The following is a 23239-nucleotide window of genomic DNA, read 5'->3' as shown; positions in this document are numbered from 1 at the left end:
TGTAGGAGAGCCCGCACTGCACAAGAGAGCCAGAGCTCTTCCTTTCCTGCCTCTGATGGTAGTGGCTGCTCCTTCCCATTCCCTCCTTCCTGATACCATATGAAAGGGGACCATGGCTGGTTCTGAGATTCAAAAGAACTTGAAATTGCAAAAATCAGCCAGTTGAAGGCAGTGTTGAAGTGTAGAGAAAACACTAAGGGCACTTCAGTCGCATGGCCCTGTGACTTCTTGGGGTGGAAAACAGGTTGTGTGACCAGGTTGGCAGGGAGCAGCAGGAGAGGGGACAATGAGAAAAGACTTTCAAATTGAGCATTTTAAAATTTCCATTATGAGAAAGTTTTATTCCAGGGCTATTTTGATGTATCCCCTTCTGTTATGAGGTTTGTTTGATCAGAACATCAGTATTTTTCCCGTATAGAATTCTTCACTTAAAATAATACAGACCCCTGGGAAACATCCCACAGAGCTTATGAAATCTCTGGTCCACTGAGTCTCCATTAGATTTCCAATAAAGTCTAACTCTTATTATATTTGGAGGAAAAGCTAGAGATATTATATGATATGCCATTTATAGTTCTATAGCATGCACCCTTAGCAATGATTTCATGAATAAAGATGGTAAGTTACCTTTAGCTACTTCTCTGCCACTCTGGAAATATTAACTTTGGTTTTCTTGCCTATTCTGTTATAATATTAAGTACAGTTAAAATAAATATTGCTTTTTTTCCTGAGGGAGGGAAAAATATTTTCATCAGCATTTCAATGAGAAATGGATTTTATGTAGCTAAATACTAAAAACAAGATGGTTGGTAAAGTCATTTTAAATCGCAATATCACAGAACAAAAGGGTGCAACTATCTCAATATGGCTGAATTCCACAAAGTTCAAACCTTAAGAAATTCCAATCTAATTATCCTCTAGAAGAATGATTTCTCCAATTTCCATTTTTCTGCATTTCATTCTTTGAACCTCTATTTTTTTTTAAAAAAAAAAAGTTTTATTATAAACCATACTGACATTAACAGAATTTCTGGTAACAGAAATTGAAAAGACCTATTCAAATTATGGAGAGAGAAAGTTTCCCAGCATTGATTCAGGAATAGAAACTGCTGACATCTATATTATAATATTGATACAATACAAGGAATAATGATTTAAAACCCAATTTTGGAAACCAGAATATGGAATGCAAACAAACTTAATAAAAAGGATTTGTCTGTTTCATTTCTCATTCCCCAATAAATGTAATGGATATTTATTGAACATTGAATAGTTCTTATTCATATATTTTTTTTCCAAATGCATATGTAATTGCTCTTCCCTTTTTTCTAGGAAGAACATGCTCACAATTAAAAATGCATAATCACACATCTGAGTTTCTTCTTTTGGAATTCTCAAAGATTTGGGAGCTACAGATTATATATGCAGCTTTATTACTGATCCTCTATTTGATGACATTAACAGGGAATCTTCTAATCATCATTGCAGTTGTTTTTGATCATCGCCTTCACGTCCCCATGTACTTCTTCCTGATGAATTTAGCCATACAAGACATTGGTTTAGTTTCAGTCATTATTCCCAAAGCCATTTTTAATTCACTTACAAATATAAGGCACATTTGTTACTCAGGATGTGTTACTCAAGTCCTCATGTTTGTTTTTTTTGCTGGTTCTGACATTGCTGTCCTGACTCTCATGGCCTATGATCGATATGTTGCCATCTGCAAACCTTTGCACTATGAAATAATAATGAACAGGTCAGCCTGCACCAAAATGATTAGTTGTGCGTGGATCGCCAGCTTTCTCAATTCTGTAATGAACACTGTTGAAACTTTTATTATTCCCTTTTGCTCCAATATTATCCATCAGTTTTATTGTGAAATCCCACATTTACTTAAGATTACATGCTCTGGATCATACATAACTAAACTTGGAGTTGTATTCTTCAGTATAACATTAGGATTTGGTTGTTTTGTATTTATTGTCATTACCTATGTGCAGATTTTCACTGCTGTTTTAAAAATTCCTTCCATTCAGGGAAGAAAAAAGGCCTTCTCTACTTGTGTACCACACCTCACCATCTTTTCCATATTTTTATTTACTTCTATATTTGCTTACGTAAGGCCCATTTCTAACAGAGCATCAGTTCTTGATTTTATAATCACAATATTATATTCCATTATTCCTCCCCTGATGAATCCATTGATCTATAGCATGAGAAACAAAGAACTCAAAGGTGCTCTTTCAAAAATTTTCTGGTCATTTGTTTTTGAAAAGACCTGGAACTGCATAGCTATCTCATCATCTATATCAATAGGAAAGAGAAAATAGAGACATAGGAAATAAGACTATGATTCTCAATATTTATACTTCCTTAAGGTAAAGTTTTATGATTAGGCAGATGATGATGTTAAATGGTAGTCATTTCCTGAAGAGATTTCAACTAAACAGGTGGAGGTTATGTTTTAAGTTTCAGAAGTAATTTGAAGAGGTATAAAGTGAAATAAAATTACAATGTGTAAATGTATATAGTACATTGTGCATACAATATACAGTTCATATATGTACGTACGTACATACACATGTATGTATGCATGTATGTATGTATGACATAGTTTCTGAACAACTTATTCTTCCCTTCAGTTCTGACTTCTCACTGATTTTGTCATATTTTTGTTTAATGTTTGTTTTCCTTACATGACAATTCCCTCTAATGCTCCATCTAATGTTGACTACATAATTAAAATATATGATATAAGAAATAAGAACATTGAGCTTGCTCTTTCAAATCTTTCATGGCTTTATTTTTGAAAAAGAAAAAAAAATGCATTGTGTATCTTCCCCTCCTTTGGTATGTCATGGAGAGAGAAAAACGAGATATAGAGAATAACATTAATTTCCTCACTTGTAGACACATTAGCTTTCTTGTTGTTGTTGTACCATATCCATCATCAGACATTGGAAATCAGGTTGACGGTCCTGTTTTTATTATCTGTCACATGAAAAAGTGCTGTCAGCACTTCTTCATTCAACAATCAGGAAAGAAAACCACAGGACTCCATTGATAGAATTCAAGTGTACTTTTACTAATTATAAATGAATAGAAGCGAAGCTAAGTGAAGACTGATTATTTAGGCGCAAAAGCGAATAATATATTGTATAATTCATTCCCCTCCCCTTGGCATCCCGTGCTCAGTCCAATCATAATTCTCCCAATTGTCACGTGTGAGATAACTTCAAAGGGCATCACCAGGATGGAATGCTGGTTCCGTTAGCCTTGGCAGGAAACACTCCTCCTCCACATGTGCAATAAGGTGGACAGTTCAAACTCTAGAATCTTCCTCCAGCACAACATTCAGTCCCCTCCCAAATACCATGCCTCCCCTCCCCGTTTCAATGGCAGCCGAAGCAGCAGCAAAGTGGAGGCTGACAAGTGCTACTGAGTTTTGTCCAAATCAGTCCCTTAGATTTTGAGGCCATGATGTTCTTCTTTTGCCTGGACCTTGTTTTCCTTTAATCTTTCCCTGGAGGATTAAGTGAAGTATATTAACTTACTATAAAAAGATTTTGATGACACAGATGTAAAATGTTATTCATTTCCATCAATATAGACTATACACAGCTGAAATATATTTGAAAATGGTATGGTCTTCTATTTATTTCTTTGTGGTAGACTTTCTGGCAAAATATGCATAAGGAAAAACATGTTAGAAAGATAGAATAAAATATTTTTTTAAAAAAAATAATATTATGGAAGGATATATATATATAAAGCTGAGGATAAGTGAATAATCTACTATGAATTAATAACAATATGCAATTAATAATAATCACCAAGATGCTTTTAATGTAATTTCTAAAATTGTAACCAATTGAACTTTATAACTGACTCATCCTCATTTCTGTTACTTCTGATTAAGGATTCTCACAGGGACAAATAATTCTTAAATTTGAATAATGGGAAAAATGTTTCTTTAATATTCATGAATGGTATTAAAGCAGTTTGCTTTCATAGGTAATTAGATAATACACATTACTGTTAAGGAATGGTTTCAAAATGCATTTTCACCTTCAAATAGATATCTATAAATATGTCAAAACATTTTTAGAAGGTGATTTCTTTATTAAAATATATATGTAGCTAAGACTTTTGAAATGTATTTGAATATAAGTAGCTTAGGTTGGTAGTTGGGTTGTTGGTCTGAGCTCCGAGTTTGGCAGTTTGGTTGCAAACTTTTCATCACCATCCAAGGAGACATTGACAGTCTGCTTTGAATTGTGTTCTTCTGTCAGATCTCTGGTCTTTAAATATCATTTTATGTGATGAAAATTAGTGTGGATATTGTTTGTTTGGGTACTTCTAAGTTATTGTTTGATTAGATACATAATGTTTCAGAAATGGCAGCAAGATTACTATGTCAACATGATCTTGGGGTAGCCCAAAAAGCGACCTCAAATTTCAGACAGATCCTGTCAAAATCAAAAGGGCAGATATAAACAAACCAAAGATTAGGCATCATATATCAAATCCAATGCAGCAACTGTTAAAAGAACTATGTTGGCCAAACAGGAAGAAAACTATCAACTAGACAACATGAACACTTCCTGGCTATCAAAAGACATGACCCTTAATGTCTGTCCATTAAGATTTACAAGATTTAACTAATGATAGAATATTGAATATTGAGGGACACGATCTGGTATATGGTTGGCATGCTTACCTGTTATTCAACAAAAAATTGGATAAGAATTTTAAAAGTCATATTTTAAGAAATGCTTTACTGCGGGTCTGGAAAAAATACCAATATAAATTAAATGACAATATACCCATGTGGGCAATTCCTAGACACGCAATTGAAAATATGAATATAGCACAAAAACAGGATAGAATTACTTACAGACAGCTTCTTATTTCGGAAAGGGGGGTACTACAATTAAAATCTTTAGAGGTATTAAAAGATGAGAAGGTAGTTCAAACATGGTTCCAGTATGGGCCATTACAGTCTAGGTGGAAAATAGATCAAAAAATTGGTTTTATTCAAGTTGAGGATAATCTGTTTAAACAAATAAGAGATCAAAGTTTAATGCATATAAAGAGGATATATAATGTATTAATACAGATGGATTCGGAAACAGAATTAGTTAAATATTGTATGATAAAGTGGGCTCAAAACATTGAAGAACCAATAATGTTGGATACATGGGAAAGAATCTGAGTAAGAAATGTGAAATTTACACAAGCTCAAAATCTGAAAGAAAATTTTTATAAGATGTTCTATAGATGGCATTTAGATCCTAAAAAGCTGGCTTCTATGTATCCGAACTTACAGCCTAAATGTTGGAGATGTGGCTCTCTCGATGCTACATATTTTCATATATGGTGGACCTGCCAAAAGGTTAAGGCATTTTGGATAAAAATATGGTGGATTATGCAAAATATCTTTAAAAGAAGGATAAAGTTTACTCCTCAGCTATTCTTACTAGGTATAGGTACTGACTTTACAGTGGTAGAGACTAACTTGATTCTGCATCTAATAACGGCAGCAAGACTGTTGGTGGCGCAATACTGGAAGAAGGAAGACTTGCCTACAACTCAAGAATGGACATTGAAAGTTACAAACTTAGCCGAGATGGCTAAAATATTGGCATATCTTAAAGATCACTCAAATGAGAGATATAAACGAGACTGGAAAAAATGGATTGACTATATACAAAATAAATATGGGATCAAGAAATTCCAGTTAGCCTATGCTTAAGATCAGAAATGATTTAAATTGTTTAAAGTTGGTTCAGCAAGAAGAAGCTAAGGTCAATGTAGAATGTTATTAATTTTTTTTATTTCTTTTTTTTCTCAATAGATTTTAGACTGTGTTTGTTAGAAATCCATACCGTGTACGGGTTCTGGGAAGTCGGGGGGGGAAGGTGGAGGGGGGTTGGGGGAGAGGGTGGAGGGAGGGAAGGGTATATATTAGGCTAGACAAGAATTTGTTGGTAAACTAGAATTATTTTGATATACAAGAAATTGTACTTCGATGTCTTACTGATTGAGGAATGATGAAATGTTTGCCTTAAAAGAAATAAAACTTTTGAAATAAAGAAATCCTGGGACAGAAAGAAAAAAAAAGATTTACAAGGAAATAAATTTGATCTAACCGGGACCCCGGGTTGAAATCAAGGAGAAAAAGAGAATTCCTCAAGTCTGTTTTTTCACTAATCAGTCAATAAAGAGACATATTGACATCGATCCAACCCACCAATCACTACAAATGAAAGAACTGCATCAACCACGACCTTGAAGATAGCATTTATAATGAAAAAACAGTCACCCATTACACAACAACAAACATCATAATCCATCAGCTCACAAGAAATCAGACCATATTTCTTGGCTGGTGGTTGTCACATATCAGTAATAACCACCAGCCATTCAAACAGATCAAAACCATGACTCAGCAGTATTCAAACAAACTACACTAATTTACATCACACAGATGGTACTTAAAACCATGCCGCAGTAACAACAGTTAGCCAATCAAATAGTCCCAAGTCAGATTATGACTCAGAAATAGCCAAACAAACAGCATCCATACTAATTTGCATCTCATAAAAAGATATTTAAAGACCAGTGCTCTTACAGATGAGTACAATTCAAAGCATTCTGACAATGTCTCCTCTAATGGTGATGAAACGTTTGCAGCCAAATTGCCAAATTCTGGGACGCCTATCAAATATACTGTGCATTATTTCCAGCTTGTCTCCCTTACATTAAATCAGCCAAGGCTGAAGAGATGCTGCTACCACCTAGGCAGGTATGTTTGACAATTGTGTAGTAATCAACTGAATGGCTTTGATCTTGAACAATTGGGCTATATTTTCACAGATGAGTTTTCACTTGTCAATATTCAAGTTGCGACTTCTGCTCTGTTGTCATTTAAACTTGGAAATAAATATTTAATTCCTTAATTGTAGTTCTGGTTTCATCTTGTTTTAATCTTTTTACATCCAATATTCTTTGTAATATTTCATTTTATCTTACTATTCTACTGATTTGTTGCATTTTATGATAACCTAGATGGCATCATTTGCCTCTCTCATATGTCAATAAGATGTTTGAAAATATCATTGTATTATTGTGAATTTTAAATGCATGTTTCAACATGGCCAAAGGAATTTGACATCACAGTTCTACATTGTCTGAAGAGAAAAATGGGTTGAACTCAAAGGAATGTGAGATCTGAAAAACACAAGAAATTCTAAGCACTGTTTGTACATTTGTTAACAGAACATAGGAAACATGAAATTTGGATTTCAAGTCTTTGTTTAACTTCATTGAACAGCATGACATAAAAGTTTGCATGACAAACTTTCAGTTCCTACCTGTCCAAAATATGAAATATGCATTCTGGACCTCATTTTTAAGAATCTTCAAGCAAACATATCTGAAAAGGATCTATTAAGATTTCTCCTAATAATGGACTCAGAATAGGGCCCCATTCCACCATCTAAGAGCATTTGTGCAATATACTCTCTAAGCATCTAGTAAAATAAAGATACAGTATCATCTTTTCAATTTTCTTCAAAAAGTTCTCAAAAGAGGAACTAGAAGAAGAAAGAACAGGTGAATGGCTGGGGTGGGGAGAGGATCTTGGGGAAGAGGCAAAGGGGCTGCTAGAAGAGTGTGTGCGTGTGCACAGGCTGTGGGTTTAAAAAAAATGTCTGAGTGAATCCAGGAAGAGGGAAATGGCAGAGTGGCTGGAAGTGTGTGCATGTGCCCAGGTTGTGAGTTTTAAAAATGTCTGAGTGAATCCAGGAAGAGGAAAGAGGCAGAGCGGCTGAAAGAGTGTGTGCTGTGCACAGGCTGTAAATTTTAAAAAAAACATCTGAGTGAATGCAGGAAGAGGGAAGGGGCAGCAGGGCTGGAAGTGAGTCTGTGGTGGTCAGTAATGTTGAAGACCAGCAAGGACAGCCAGAATTCCTCTATAAATAGTTATTTAATTGTTTTGTGTATTTATTTTATTCTTATTTAAGTAGTAAGTGCACAAAATAATACATTTACTTTTTTATATCTTCTTTTTGTAGGTCATTCTTTGGGGCAAAGAATTCAGTGACATCAACTTGGACATTCCCACCCAGTCACATGATTGCCAAGCTACTCGCACCCAATCACATAACTGCCAAGCCAGTCCCACTCAGTCACATGATCACCAAGTCACTCCCCACCCAGTCACATGACCACCAAGCCACTCCCACAAATAGGCCACACCCAAAGAATAGGTTCTAAAAAACTTTGAAACCCATCACTGGACCAAAAGTACTTAAAACTTTAAAATGTAGAAAGAAATACATTATGCTTCACACACACACATACAGAAATATGTTGCTTGATTATATTTTATATGGTTTTGAAGAAAATAATGCATTAATTAAAGCTGTCCCATTTTTTAAATTTTTTTTTTAAGAATTACTAGCACTGAGCTGCTACTATGATTATTAACCTGTTTCCTAGTTCCCTTGTGTTCATGTTGGATCATTTCTATTTCTTTTTGCTATGCATTATTGTTTCATAATTAATACATTTCTGGCTTGAATACTTGACTTTTGATCACTCATTCACTAATTGTGAAAAATTCTGTATTCATTAGATGAAGGATATTGGAATGAACAACATATCTAATCAGAAACAAGAGTTCATAAACTCTACAATTACTCTCCTGAGGTGGGATATAAAACTAATATATTGTGAATTACTAAAATAACGTGTCCAGTTCAGAGGCATCTTGGGAACAGGGGTGGGAAATGACAAGAAACAAATGGTTGTGATATGAGTCCATCCCTTTTTTGTGCATAGAAATATCATACACATACATAAAGGTTATGGAACGTATATCACAATAGTGTGATTTTACTCTCATCACTATAATGAACATTTTGGATCCTGCACATGACTCAGTTCCAATTCATTGCAGATGCTGCTTTGTGTTGGCAGCAGGCAATGCAAATGGAAACATAAAAGCATCTAAAAATAATTCAGAAAACAATTTCCCATTTTATTTTTTTATTTCTTTTGTCAAACATGTACAAGATAAAAGATATAAGTATAAACATGGATATGAGCAAAGGAAATGTTCTATTTCTTATTTAATTTTTGACAAGACAGCACCTTCGCTGATAGAAATTTAGCATTGAAGATAGTAAAATGATAAATATATATGTATATTTGAATGAATAGATATAATTTAAAATTACTTCAGACAACTGCATATTCATTTAATATAAAAATCTATTTATGAAATTAGAGGACCAATTTAGGAACCAGGAAATGTTTGTTTAGTCAAGTATCTGTATCTATTCAGTGTAAAGAGAAAAAATGTTTTAATAATTTCCCATAGAACATGCCTGTGAAAATGCTGATTATCAAAATACACTAAGTTGCACAAAATGAACTTTTTAAAAATATATCTAAAAATTGATTATTCATTGCCAAATTCCTCCTCCTCCTCCTCTTCCCCATCCTTCTCTTTACTGCTCTACAACCTTGAAATAAACATAAGCAACCAGAACTATAAATATGTTATAACATATAAAAAATAAATTTGCTAATGTAGCAGAGGTAACATGTAGGAACATTACTAAAAACTGCTTAGGTTTTTTAAGATAATCCAAAATCCCACAGTTTTTTTCTGGAATATTATTTGAAATTTGTTTTTAGACATTTTCTATTATCATTTGCAAACTGCTATTTGCTATTTTCAAAGTTTCTTCTACTGTTCTTTAAATGCAACTCTGAAGTATTTAGAGCTATTTTAAGTATTTTAGGGATCCTAAAGTAAACTAGGCTCAAGAGAAATGGACTCTCTGAGGAATTAGAAACATCCCGTAGATAAACCTCTCTTTTTATCTTGTGCAAATAAAATTATTTGATAAACATTTCACTCCATCATGAATTCTGCCACAGGTACAGAGGTGCAAGATTTTACCTTCTGTTACAACTTTGAAATCTAAAGGAAGAATGGAAAATAAGTCAAGAATCAATGAATTCCTTCTGCATGGCTTCCCTGATACTGAAGAACTACGAATAGTCTGCATTCTTGTTTCTAATACAGCTGGATCATCATCGTCTTTGGTTTAATGATACCACTAATAGAGTAGAAGATAAAGAACTGGAAAAAACATGAAATATCATAACCTGGCCATTGAAACTATGTGATTATGGATGAAACTTGTAACAGTGATACCCATTGTCATTGGGGCACTTGGTACTATGTCCAAGAATTTTACAAAATATATCTAGAAATTGCAGCTTCCTGCAATAACACCAGCAGAACTGCAAAAACAACAACAACAACAACAACAACAACAACAACAACCCTGTGCTACTCATAACATTGCACATTTTAGGAAGATACTTGGTCAATACTGAGGATGCTTGCAGCAACCTGGATCAAACATCAGCGCCAGTCAATGATATTTGTGATACATTTTTTAAATGTTCAGTTGACTTAGTTTCATGTTTAATTAATAAAAGAGATAACAACAATAACAACAACAACAAGGTCCAATTGAATTTTCATAATCAACCCTTCTGGTGTAGTTAATATATTTACTGTTATTATTATTTATGCCCACAAAAAAGAAATTGAAAAATCTGAGGAAATTGTGTGTGTTTGTGTGTGTGTGTGTGTGTGTGTGTGTGTGTTAAAACTGTAAAAATAATTATTTTAAACCAAGGAAATTATTGTTCATATGTATGTGTGAGAGTCTATGTATGTATGTAATGTATGTATCAACTATGCCCCTTGGGAAATATTTATGTGTACTACCTGAAGACCCATGCTCCGGTACAAAACTATGTGATCAGGCTTGATAAATTGACAATTGAAAATTAATGAGTAGTTACCATCAGCCTCTCCTCTCTTTCCCTCAGGCTTGCCCCACAGAAACCTCCCCTATCTTATCTCCTTCTCACCCTGAGGCTCCTCTCAAAAGTCTCACTCAGCAGGCCAGATGAGTCACATGCTGGCCATGCCCACATCTAAGTTTTCAGGGGTTAGAGGGGGAGTAGAATGTCTAACTCCTTAGCATCAGAGCATGTTAATAATAATAATAATAATAATAATAATAATAATAATAATAATAATAATAATATAAGAAATACTAAGATGATGTCAGAGAGTAGGATACCCAAATCATGGTCAGAGGCATATATTACGCTCCTACCCAAAGAGGAGGCTGATCTATCACAAATTAAGAACTATAGATCCATCTCCTTGCTGAATTCAGACTATAAATTATTTGCTTCAATATTAGCAGAAAGACTTTAAAAATATTTAAATGTTTTTATTAATCCTGACCAAAATGGGTTTTTATCAAAAAGACAAATTAAAGATAATATGAGAATAATTTTGAATACATTGGAGTATTATGAGGCGCACCCTAAAAAACAAATGGCTTCGATCTTCTTAGATGCTTAGAAAGCATTTGATAACAGGAATTGGCGATTTATGTTCTTACAATTGGAACAGATGAATTTTGGCAAGAAATTCACACAAGCCATTCAAACCATATAGTATAAACAAACAGCAAAGATAATGATAAATGGAGAATTGATGGATTCCATTGAAATAAAGAAAGGTACAAGACAAGGCTGTCCATTATCACCTTTACTTTTTGTCTTAACATTAGACGTATTAAATAGAAAGATCAGAGAAGAAAAAGAAATAAAAAGAATGAAAATCAAAAGAGAAGAATATAAATTACAAGCATTTGCAGACAATTTGGTTTTTATTCTCAAGGATCCATTTGAAATGGCACCTAAATTGATTGAATAGAGGAGTATGGGAAAGTAGCTGGTTTGAAAATAAATAAAGATAAAATGAAAATTTTGACAAAGAATATAACATCGAGACAAAAGGAAGAATTGGGAGAAGCATTGGAGATCCAAGTTACAAACAAGGTTAAATATTTGGGGATATATTTAACTGCAAGATGTAGTACCCTTAAAAAGAACAATTATCATAAACTTAAGCAACAGATTGCATCTGATTTAACAAAATGGGAAAATCTACAATTATCAATGACAGGGAGAATTTCTACAATTAAAATGAACATTTTACCTAGAATTTTATATCTGTCCAGACAATTTCAATTAGACTAGGGAAAAATTACTTTGATGAATTAAATAAAATAGTATTGAAGTTCATTTGGTGGGGGGAGGGGGAAGCAAGATTAAAATTAATGTTGTTTCAAGATGCAAGAATAAGAGTAGGCATGGGCCTACCCAATTGGGAATTGTATTACCAGCAACTAGTTTGATGTTGGTTAAGGAGTGGATAACACTAAGGAATTCCAGACTATTGACTTTAGAAGGACACAACCTATTGTTGGGATGGTAAAGGAACCAAAACACAGGGTTATTTTAGAAGACATTACTTAAGGGAGACTTTGTTATTGAATAGGGAGAAGATTAAAAATCAATGCTACTTAAAATACCAGTCTGGCTATCAACTACTGAAGCTTTTTCATATCAAACAATATACAAAAAGGAACAGTTAGATATGGTGAAATATTGAATGCAAAGGGTAAACTCAAATCCATGCAAGAGCTGAAACAGGAAGGAATAGAAATGAATTGGTTTTCATATGTGAAAATACAATTTAGATATGACAAAGACTGTAAAATGGAAGATTTTTATGATAAAAAAACTGAATTAGATAAAAAATTGACAGGTACTGATGAAAAAGTAATTAAAAAACTATATGGACATTTACTAGAGGTTAAGATAAAAGAAGGACAAGTTAAAGAACCTATGATACCTTGGGCGGGAAATTTTGGATATGGGATTGAACTAGAGAAATGGGAGAAATTGTGGTCTGAAAATTATAAAATGACAATGTCAACAGCTTATAAGGAAAATTTGTATAAGATGTTTTACAGGTGGCACCTTGCCCCCAATGAGAATAGCAAGAATGTCCAAGAATAAATCGGAAAAGTGTTGGAAATGTCATCAAACACTGGGATCATACTACCACATGTGGTGGACTTGCATAGAAGCTAAAAGGTATTGGATTAAAATCCACATGTGTTTGGAGAAAATGACACAGCAATGCATAGACTTTAAACCAGAGACTTTTTTATTGGTTATTATACCATATACATACAATAAAAACTTGAAATATTTGATTGTAAATACTTTAAAGGCAGCCAGAATTGTATTTGCAAAAAATTGGAAAAATGAGAAAATATCAACACAGGAGGAAGTTATTCGAAAAACAATGTGCTGAAATGAGTAAATTGACCTTTGAAATTAGAGAACAAGAAGATGAACAATTTTATAAGATTTGGGACTTGTTTTATCAATGGATACAATTATAATAATCTTGAATTGTAATAATAGAATGTGATATGAGATACCAGTATTATATAGATTTTATAGATTTATAACAATGTAATGGAACATTGGTGTGTGTATGTATGTATGCATTATATATATATATATATATATATATATATATATATATATATATATATATATATATATATATATATATATATATATATATATATATATATATATATATATATATATATATATATATATATATATATATATATATATATATATATATATATATATACTTAAAGTCACAACCCCTGGTATGCCCAAATGTGGGAGGAAGGTCACACTTCCACTCTCTGTCATTAGGCTCGTCACAAGAGTCCATCCAGACAGAAACCCAATATTTTTACTGTTGCCTTTTGTTGCCTTTTACTGTTGCCACATATATATATATATATATGTGTGTTTTTATTTGTGCTGATAAATAAATAAAGGAAGACTAGTATAGATCTATTTCAAGCTATTTAGCTCTCATCAGCTAGCCATATCCTTACTGGGATTCGAACCTGTGCTCTATTGCCTCCCAGGCAGTGAGTTAACCATTTGAGCTACAGAGAACGACTCCTTTTATCAGCCAGCCAGGGTGGGAGGTATATACTTAAAGTCACAACCCCTGGTATGCCCAAGTGTGGGAGGAAGGTCACACTTCCACTCTCTGTCATTAGGCTCGTCACAAGAGTCCATCCAGACAGAAACCCAATATTTTTACTGTTGCCTTTGTTATATTTGTGTTTTTATTTGTGCTGATAAATAAATAAAGGAAGACTAGTATAGATCTATTTCAAGCTATTTAGCTCTCATCAGCTAGCCATATCCTTACTGGGATTCGAACCTGTGCTCTATTGCCTCCCAGGCAGGGAGTTAACCATTTGAGCTACAGAGAACGAAAAAAAATATAGGGTTTCTGTCTGGATGGACTCTTGTGACGAGCCTAATGACAGAGAGTGGAAGTGTGACCTTCCTCCCACACTTGGGCATACCAGGGGTTGTGACTTTAAGTATATACCTCCCACCCTGGCTGGCTGATAAAAGGAGTCGTTCTCTGTAGCTCAAATGGTTAACTCCCTGCCTGGGAGGCAATAGAGCACAGGTTCGAATCCCAGTAAGGATATGGCTAGCTGATGAGAGCTAAATAGCTTGAAATAGGTCTATACTAGTCTTCCTTTATTTATTTATCAGCACAAATAAAAACACAAATATAACAAAGGCAACAGTAAAAATATTGGGTTTCTGTCTGGATGGACTCTTGTGACGAGCCTAATGACAGAGAGTGGAAGTGTGACCTTCCTCCCACACTTGGGCATACCAGGGGTTGTGACTTTAAATATATATATATATATATATATATATATATATATATATATATATATATATATATATATATATATATATATATATATATATATATATATATATATATATATATATATATATATATATATATATATATATATATATATATATATATACACACATATATATATATATATACATACATACATACATACATACACACACACACACACACACACACACACACACACACACATATATATATATATGGGTCTCTAGTTGTTCGGGTTTTCTCCCGCGTAGAATTGGAGATGTCTTGGCGACGTGGAAACACCAAACTTGGAACTACTCCTGGAAACACCAAACCTGAAGTAGTCTGAAGCCGCCTGAAGATGACGAATGAGACTTCGTCGAAACGTCGCCAAGACATCTCCAATTCTACGCGGGAGAAAACCCGAACAACTAGAGACCTACATACTAACACCCGCGAAAACCTCAGAATATATATATATTCTATGGCTAGCTGATGAGAGCTAAATAGCTTGAAATAGATCTATACTAGTCTCCCTTTATTTATTTATCAGCATAAATAAAAAAAACATATATATATATATATATATATATATATATATATATATATATATATATATATATATATATATATATATATATATATATATATATATATATATATATATATATATATATATATATATATATAAAATTGAATATTTAGAATATTTTGTTTAAAATGAAGAAATGATAATTGTAATTGAATATATGAGATACAATGATAAAGATGTATTTATAGACTTTTTTTTAGATAATTTATGATTTTACATACAATTGAAAGTAATGATACACAATATAAAATGTTGGTGAACCTTTTTTTTATATACTGCAAGAAATACCAGACTAAGATAGATGATACTATAAAGATATATAATTATTAAATAGATTTACAATGATGTAACAGATCTTTAGCATCTATATGAATTTAATTCTTAGAATACATGTCTAAAAGGAAGGAATTATAAGAGTAAACTGAATATATGTTTTGCAATGATAACAATGTATTCATATATATTGGGTTGATAACTACTAATTTTACATGCAATTGAAAGTGGTGATGCACAAATGTTTGTGACCAAATGACATGCTATATACATATGTAATTGATGATATTTTTATGTTATGTATGTTTATTTTTGTTTGTTTAAAAATAAAAAAACTTTATATAAAAAAAGAAATACCAATGCTCTGATGGTCATTTCAAAAATTCCTTTCCTAGAAGCCAAGAGGAACATAAGTGCCAAATTTCAAGTTTGTAGGCTTTTGGAGATTTTGTGATTATTGTTTGATTGTTTTTGCATTTATATATATAGAGGTGTCTGTGTGTGTGTGTGTGTGTGTTTGTGTGTGTGTGTATATATATATATACAAGCTAAAATAACCTAAAACACTTTCAAATGGCAGAATTTTAGATTTCTATTATACAAAAACTAGCAGAGAAAGAGGTAATGTTTAGCTTTTTGATGCAGCTCTCCAGTTATCAGTTTTGCAAATTAGAATATCACTAATTTTGTCCCCTGCAGATTTATTCAGCTAGAATAATATAGACTCCTGGGACAGATCCCAAAGAATACAGTACAACCTGTGCTCTACTGTGGCCATACTGTGCTGTTAGTGGATACCAATGTTTAATAAAAGAAATGTCAAGAGAAATTGCAAAATGGATATATTCTCATTGATAGCCTGACAGCATAAAATTTTACTGAGAGCATCAAAACAAAGACAATAGGAAAAAAAAATCTTTTTGAAGGGTGAGCCATTCATTTTATTTTACCTCATTGATGAGTAATTTCTTTCTTCCTGAAAATATTCAGGAAGATTGCTGTTTAAGTCAAATTGCTAAATTGCTGTTTAAGTCAAATCAGAACTAATCTATATATACTAAAATTCGTTTAAATTTCATTAAAAGCTTACCAAGGTTTAGAAATGAAGGCAGTGTTTAAAATTTCCTTTCTATATTTCATATGGTAGGGCTAAGAAGCACCAATATATTTTGCTTTGTAGAATTGTTAAATGCTAAAGATCATCCTTTAAATAGCAACTTCTACAGCCACCATAAGATAATATATGTGAATGTTGCAAAACTATATTAACTTACCTAGTTATAATACTAGTGGAAGAGACAAGCAAATAATTGTTTGCTTGCCTCTTCCACTAGTTCAGACGTTCTAGGTTTTTGTGTTAATGATATAAAAATAGTCACTTTGTCTGCATTTGCCAAATGTATCTGATATGTCTATATTCAACATGGACAAAAGACTGTGTGTGTGTGTGTGTGTGTGTGTGTGTGTGTGAGAGAGAGAGAGAGAGAGAGAGAGAGAGGGAGGGAGGGAGGGAGGGAGGGAGGGAGGGAGAGAGAGAGGGGGAGAGGGAGAGGGGGAGGGGTACCATAACTACCAAAGACAGTAATCTGACAAAAGAATAGAGGTAATCCATTGAAAGTGAATTGAACAGAAAATATTTAACTTCACTACTTTATTTTTCCCTAGAGATATCATGATTTATGAACAAGAATGGAAAACAACACATCTGTCTTTTTTCTTTTGCAATTTTCAAATATTTGGGAGCTACAGATTATATTCATAACTGTATTACTCATATTATATTTCATGACAGTAATGGGGAACCTTGTCATCATTTCTGCTGTTGCTTTTGATCACCATCTTCATACTCCTATGTACTTTTTTCTAATGAATTTAGCCATGCAAGACATTGGTTCTGTTTCAGTCATCATCCCCAAAGCTGTTTTTAATTCTGTTACAAACACAAGGCATATTTCTTACTCAGGGTGTGTGACTCAAGTCCTCATGTTTGTCTTCTTCCTGGGCTCTGATATTGCCTTGCTCACTGTCATGGCATATGATAGGTATGTTGCCATTTGCAATCCTTTACAATATGAAATGATAATGAATAGAAAGGCCTGCTTCAAAATGATTGGCAGTGTGTGGATTTCCACTTTCCTCAATGCTATGTTGCACACTATTGAAACGTTTACTATTCCTTTCTGCTCTAATATTGTCAATCAATTTTATTGTGAAATTCCTCATTTACTTAAGATTGCCTGCTCTGATTTATATGTAACTGAAATTGGAGTTGTAGTATTTAGTGCTGTTTTATCAGCTGGTTGTTTTGCTTTTGTAGTAGTTACTTATGTAGAAATATTTTCTGCTGTTCTGAGAATTCCTTCTGTTCAAGGAAGGAAAAAGGCCTTCTCCACTTGTGTACCACATCTTAGTGTTTTCTCTATATTTTTGTTTACTGTTTCCTTTGCTTATCTAAGACCAACTTCTAACAGACCATCAAACCTTGATTTCATAATTACATTAATTTATTCCATACTTCCCCCCATATTGAATCCATTAATTTATAGCATGAGAAACAAAGACATCAAAGCTACTCTTTCAAAACTTCTTAGGCTGTGGTCATTTGGTCATTTGTGAACTTGGATGTACTTCTTTATCTGTGTTAATGGGAAAAAAGAAACAGAGGGACAAAAGTAAGCTTTACATCCCATACATATCTTAAATATCTTACATTACCTTGAAAAGGTGATGATGACATCCCTTTATACATTTTCCGTAGTCTACCTGGAGTTAAGTACTAATACATCAGTTTATAAAAGTTTTCTTTCCAACTATAATTTAATGTAAATTATAGTCCTTTTGTCGATACATTCTCACTTTTATCTAGCATTATATTATACACAAATTTGTTTGCTCATTTTATCATACAATGTTTAACATATTCATTTTCCAGATTCATCTTGAGTAGCATTTTATGTATGTTAGAAATCAAATAGTCATCTCCAGAACATAAATTAATGTTCAATTCAGATTTAGTTCCTGTGAAAACAGAACTTTTCTTAGCAAGTTTAAACCTTTCAAAAATTCTACAATAATAAAACCAATCAAAAGCAAATCCTTCACTTACTAGTTGTTCTCTTGTCTTTATCTTAAATCCTCAAATTTCAATAAGTCTCAAAATGTCATTCATTTACTGCACATTCTGTAATCATCTCTGTTCTTTGTAGTATTTCATGAGGTGATAGCCAAAGTGACACTTTATCAACAAATCTTCTTTTTTTTACTTCAACCATACATGTGAAATCAATTGCCTAATATCATGGATTTTAAAGCCAGAATTAACTTTTACTTTATCATACCACAGGTAGGCATGCCACCCAAATCCCAAATCAAAACTTCAGGATCTAACAACCTTGATTTTTTTTAAAGTTCTCCAATCTTTTAACCATACCAGGCAACAAACATCATAATATAATCTAAAATCTTGCAAACCCAGACTTCCTTTATCTTTAATCTAATAACAGCTTATATTTAATTCTTGGGTTTTAATTATGCCAAATAAATATCTTTCTATTTAGTGCTGGAAATGTAATCACAATCTAGGTTCATTTTATCATATGTGGTGGTCCTGTAAATACATAAAAACATACTGGATAAACATAATAATGATAATGCAAAAATAATAATAATTAAGAAACAAACATTAATGAAACCTGAAGATTTTCTTTTAAGTATGATGGACAAGCCAATTGAAAAACAATTTGGGGTTCTATTTCTTCACATGATAATGGCTGTGAGGATTGTATTTACCAAACACTGGAAAGAAAAGGAGATGCTAGCTATTGAAGAATGGATTTTGAAATTGACTGAATTAGTAGAGATGGCAAAATTAACTGCTTTGATTAGATAGATATATATATTGTATGTGTGTAAAATAGGAGAATTTTTTTTTCCTTTTAGCATTCAGCCATGGTGGATCGCATATGTTAAATGTTGAATTTAATTTACTACTTTTTTCCTCCTTTATTGTACACTATTTTTTTCTTTTTATTGTTAGAGTTGAATGTATGTTTTTCCTTGCTTCATTTTGTTTGTTTGTTTTACAGTTGTGTTTTTTATTCTCTATGATAAAACAATAATTTTAAATTAAAAAGGTGATGATAACAAGAATAATGATATAGATTATGAGGTGAAACAGACTTCTTTCCATGAAGATAATTAATTAGTTGTTCTTTGACTGACACTTCAATGTCAGAGATAATTAAAAAAACCACCAATTTTAAAATGAAACTAGAATAAAGGACATTAGAAAAGAAACTATGTAAATATTACATGAATGCAGAAATAATATGTATTTAAAATAATGTAATCTGATCTCTTCATTTTTTTAATATTCATTTTTAATATAAATTTCTAAGGTTAATTGGAAATCCAAAACTAGTTTAGACAAAATACTTTTAAATTATGGTCTGTATATCTAAAGGAAAATATTTTGGAGTATGGAAAATAACAATAAAGAAATGTAAATTATCTTTTGGAATATGAAAAATAACAATAAAGAAATTTAAATTAGCTATGTTTGTTTGTGTGTAGTTGTTGAGGAGTACCTTCAAACTATTTTTCCAGTATCAGTTATTAAGGACCATATAGAGAATTAATAAAATAATTTAATTGAGTCCAGATTTAATTAACAACATGGTTCTATCCTATATTTTTCCTGGCCATATGCACTTTTTGGAACGTCTTTCCTTAATGCAGCTGAAAAGCTATAAGCCTTAAAGGTTTTACTTTTTAGATTGTTTGTATGATGTTCATAGTAGTACATGCAAAGACAATAAAGATGTTCTCTGTCATTGTAAAAGAGCAGATTATATGCAAGAAAACCACAATAATACATCAATATATGTATCATACATTCTAATTTGGGAAAGTGACCAGTTAGCATTTTAAAAGACCATAATGAGCTGTGTGTGTCTTTGTATGTACAAAAATGTAACAATTAAGTACCTAAGCAAAAGCATATATACTGTGCAGGGAATGGTTTTCCTTGTGATGCTATATGGAAGTAAAATCTTGACTTTGAAGAAACTGAATAGAAGTAGTACTTTTGCTTCTTAAATTTGGTGTTGAAAATACTTTGAAAATATTATGGAAAAGCAAGAAAACAAAAACATTATAGAACAAACCATTTAGCCTTTGGACTGTAATCATATTACATCTCTCTCTCTTTCCCTTCTTCCTTCCCTCCCTCCCTCCCTCCCTCACTCACTCACTCACTCTCTCCCTCCCTCCCTACCAACCTACCTACTATGTTTTTTCCAAAAATAAGACCCACTGAGAAAATAAGCCCTAGCATGCTTTTAGTGTGCAAAAATCTTATCCCCAAAATAACCCCTAGTTAAGAGCTGTGCTGCATGTCCAGCAGGCCAGATCATGTGCCTGCCCCCATGTCTCTGCCTCTGTCTGCTGCTGGTGCACCTGCCATGAGGAGGCCTAAATGTCAAGATTTGATTTTGATTTTGATTTTATTGAAATTTGTAGGCCGCCCTTTTCCCTGAGGGGACTCAGGGCGGCTCACATAAAATCAGGGAAGGGGAAATGCAAACAGTAACATAGACACATATAATAAAAACAATAGGCAACATGCATTCATCATTCGGGAGGGGCAACTATCTTTATCCCCAGGCCTGACGGGCTAGCCAGTTCTTCAAGGCTGTGCGGAAAGCCTGGACGGTGGTGAGGGTACGAATCTCAATAGTTTTAAAATATGTTTCTAACTTCATATAAACAGTAATAGATATGTAGAAACATTTTTCCCATAGGCAAAATATCATTATTATTTATTATTTATTTATTTGTTTGTTAAATTTCTAGGCCCCCCAATCCCGGAGGACTCCAGACGGCTTACAAAGAAAGAAAAAAAGAAAAGCAGAATAAAAGAATAATTTTAAAATTCCCAACACACATACATTTCTAATCGGGGCTGGACCTTAACAATAAGGTCAACAGCCCCAGGCCTGCCAGAACAGCCAGGTTTTAACAGCTATTCTGAAGGCCATGAGAGTGGGTAAGTTCCGGACCTCTGGGGATAGCTGGTTCCACAGGGTGAGAGCAGCCACAGAGAAGGCTCTCCTCCGGGGGCCCGCCAGCCGACATTGTCTGGCTGACGGCATCCGAAAGAGGCCCACCCTGTGGGATCTTATTGGTCATTGGGAGGTATGTGGCAGTAGGCGGTCTCGCAGATACGCTGGTCCTGAGCCATGTAGGGCTTTAAAGGTGATAACCAACACCTTGAATTGTGTCCGGAGACCAATTGGCAGCCAGTGCAGCTCTCCGAGGACAGGTGTAATATGGGTGTATCTCGGTACACCCAAAATCGCTCGCGCGGCTGCATTCTGGACTAGCTGTAGTCTCCGAACGCTTTTCAATGTTAGCCCCATGTAGAGTGCATTGCAATAATCCAGCCTTGAGGTGACAAGGGTGACTCTTTGAAGTGCCCCCCGGTCCAAGTAGGGCTGCAATTGGTGTACCAGGCAAACCTGAGCAAAGGCCCCCCTGGTCACAGCCGACAGATGGTGTTCCAGTGTCAGCTGTGAATCCAGAAGGACTCCCAAATTTCGAGCCCTCTCTGAGGGGTGTAAGTCTTCACCCCTCAGGATCAAGGATGGACTGTCAGAACTGTCCTTCGGCGGTAACATCCAAAGCCACTCGGTCTTATCGGGATTGAGCACCAATTTGTTCATCCCCATCCAGATCCTGACTGCTTCCAGGCATCGGCACATCACGTCCGCCGCTACACTGAGCTGGCACGGGGCAGATAGATACAATTGTGTATCATCTGCATATTGATGGTACTTTATCCCGTGCCGTCGTATGATCTCACCCAGCGGTTTCATGTAGATGTTAAATAGGAGGGGGGACAGGACTGAACCCTGCGGCACCCCACACTTGAGGGGCCTAGAGGTCGACCTCTGTTCCCCAACCAACACCGACTGTGACCTACTGGAGAGGTAAGAGGAGAACCACTGTAAAACGATGCCTCCAACTCCCACCACCTCCAGACGTCGCAGAAGGATTCCATGGTCGATGGTATCGAAAGCCGCTGAGAGGTCAAGAAGCACCAGGATAGAGGAATACCCTCTATCCCTGACCTGCCAGAGATCATCGATCAGTGCGACCAAAGTGGTGAATGAATACCACCTATTTGTGTTATAACTCTATAAACATCTAGTGAAGATACAGTGTGAGTCATGAAATCACACTTCAATTTTTGAACAACTATAATGATATTTAATCACCCACCTATACTGGTTCACACAATGTGCATGCTGGATGTGTGCTGCACAAGCATGTATAATTCAATAGAAATTGTTCTGCGCATCCACAGAACTCAGAAACAAATGGCGGTGGCAACTGCAGCAACTAGAAAACCAGTTAGGAGGTGTGGCCCGCCTGGGTCACTGCCAGTTCTGCAACCTAGGCTGGCATGCCACTACCAGTTTGGTTAAACTGGGCCGAGCCACTAGGAAACCACCATTAGTCTGCAACCTTAAGCACTCAAAGAGCCATTTGGACCCATGACCCACAGAAAACATAACACCTGGAACTTCAAAACCAGGGTGAGCATGGTCATCTCAATGTCATTCACTCCCACCCTGTCACATGACCACCCCAGC

At 34.2% G+C, this 23239-nt stretch overlaps 2 protein-coding genes across 2 annotated transcripts; both read left to right on the top strand.

The window, feature by feature from the left end:
- The first annotated feature begins 1355 nt into the window (after positions 1–1355).
- On the top strand, positions 1356–2330 carry LOC148046159 (olfactory receptor 14A16-like). Its single transcript, XM_087714558.1, has one exon. It carries the CDS (start codon positions 1356–1358, stop codon positions 2328–2330), a length of 975 nt encoding a protein of 324 aa, XP_087570684.1.
- Positions 2331–17273: 14943 nt separating this feature from the next.
- Positions 17274–18200, top strand: LOC148046158 (olfactory receptor 14C36-like). The gene has a single exon (XM_087714557.1). The coding sequence runs from the start codon at positions 17274–17276 to the stop codon at positions 18198–18200; it is 927 nt and encodes a 308-aa protein (XP_087570683.1).
- The last annotated feature ends 5039 nt before the right edge of the window (positions 18201–23239 follow it).

This window comes from Thamnophis sirtalis, unplaced genomic scaffold (assembly GCF_051295495.1).
Source record: "Thamnophis sirtalis isolate CommonGarterSnake01/CBP01778 unplaced genomic scaffold, rThaSir2_p1.2 scaffold_4, whole genome shotgun sequence".
NCBI classification, from domain to species: Eukaryota; Metazoa; Chordata; class Lepidosauria; order Squamata; family Natricidae; genus Thamnophis; species Thamnophis sirtalis.
The sequence above is the reverse complement of the archived record's forward strand: the minus strand, read 5'-3'. Positions and strand labels throughout refer to the sequence as shown.

What these genes read in the sequence shown, in the direction of transcription:
- LOC148046159 (XM_087714558.1), top strand. Translation starts at nt 1,356, where the DNA reads ATGCATAATCACACATCTGAGTTTCTTCTTTTGGAATTCTCAAAGATT.
- LOC148046158 (XM_087714557.1), top strand. Translation starts at nt 17,274, where the DNA reads ATGGAAAACAACACATCTGTCTTTTTTCTTTTGCAATTTTCAAATATT.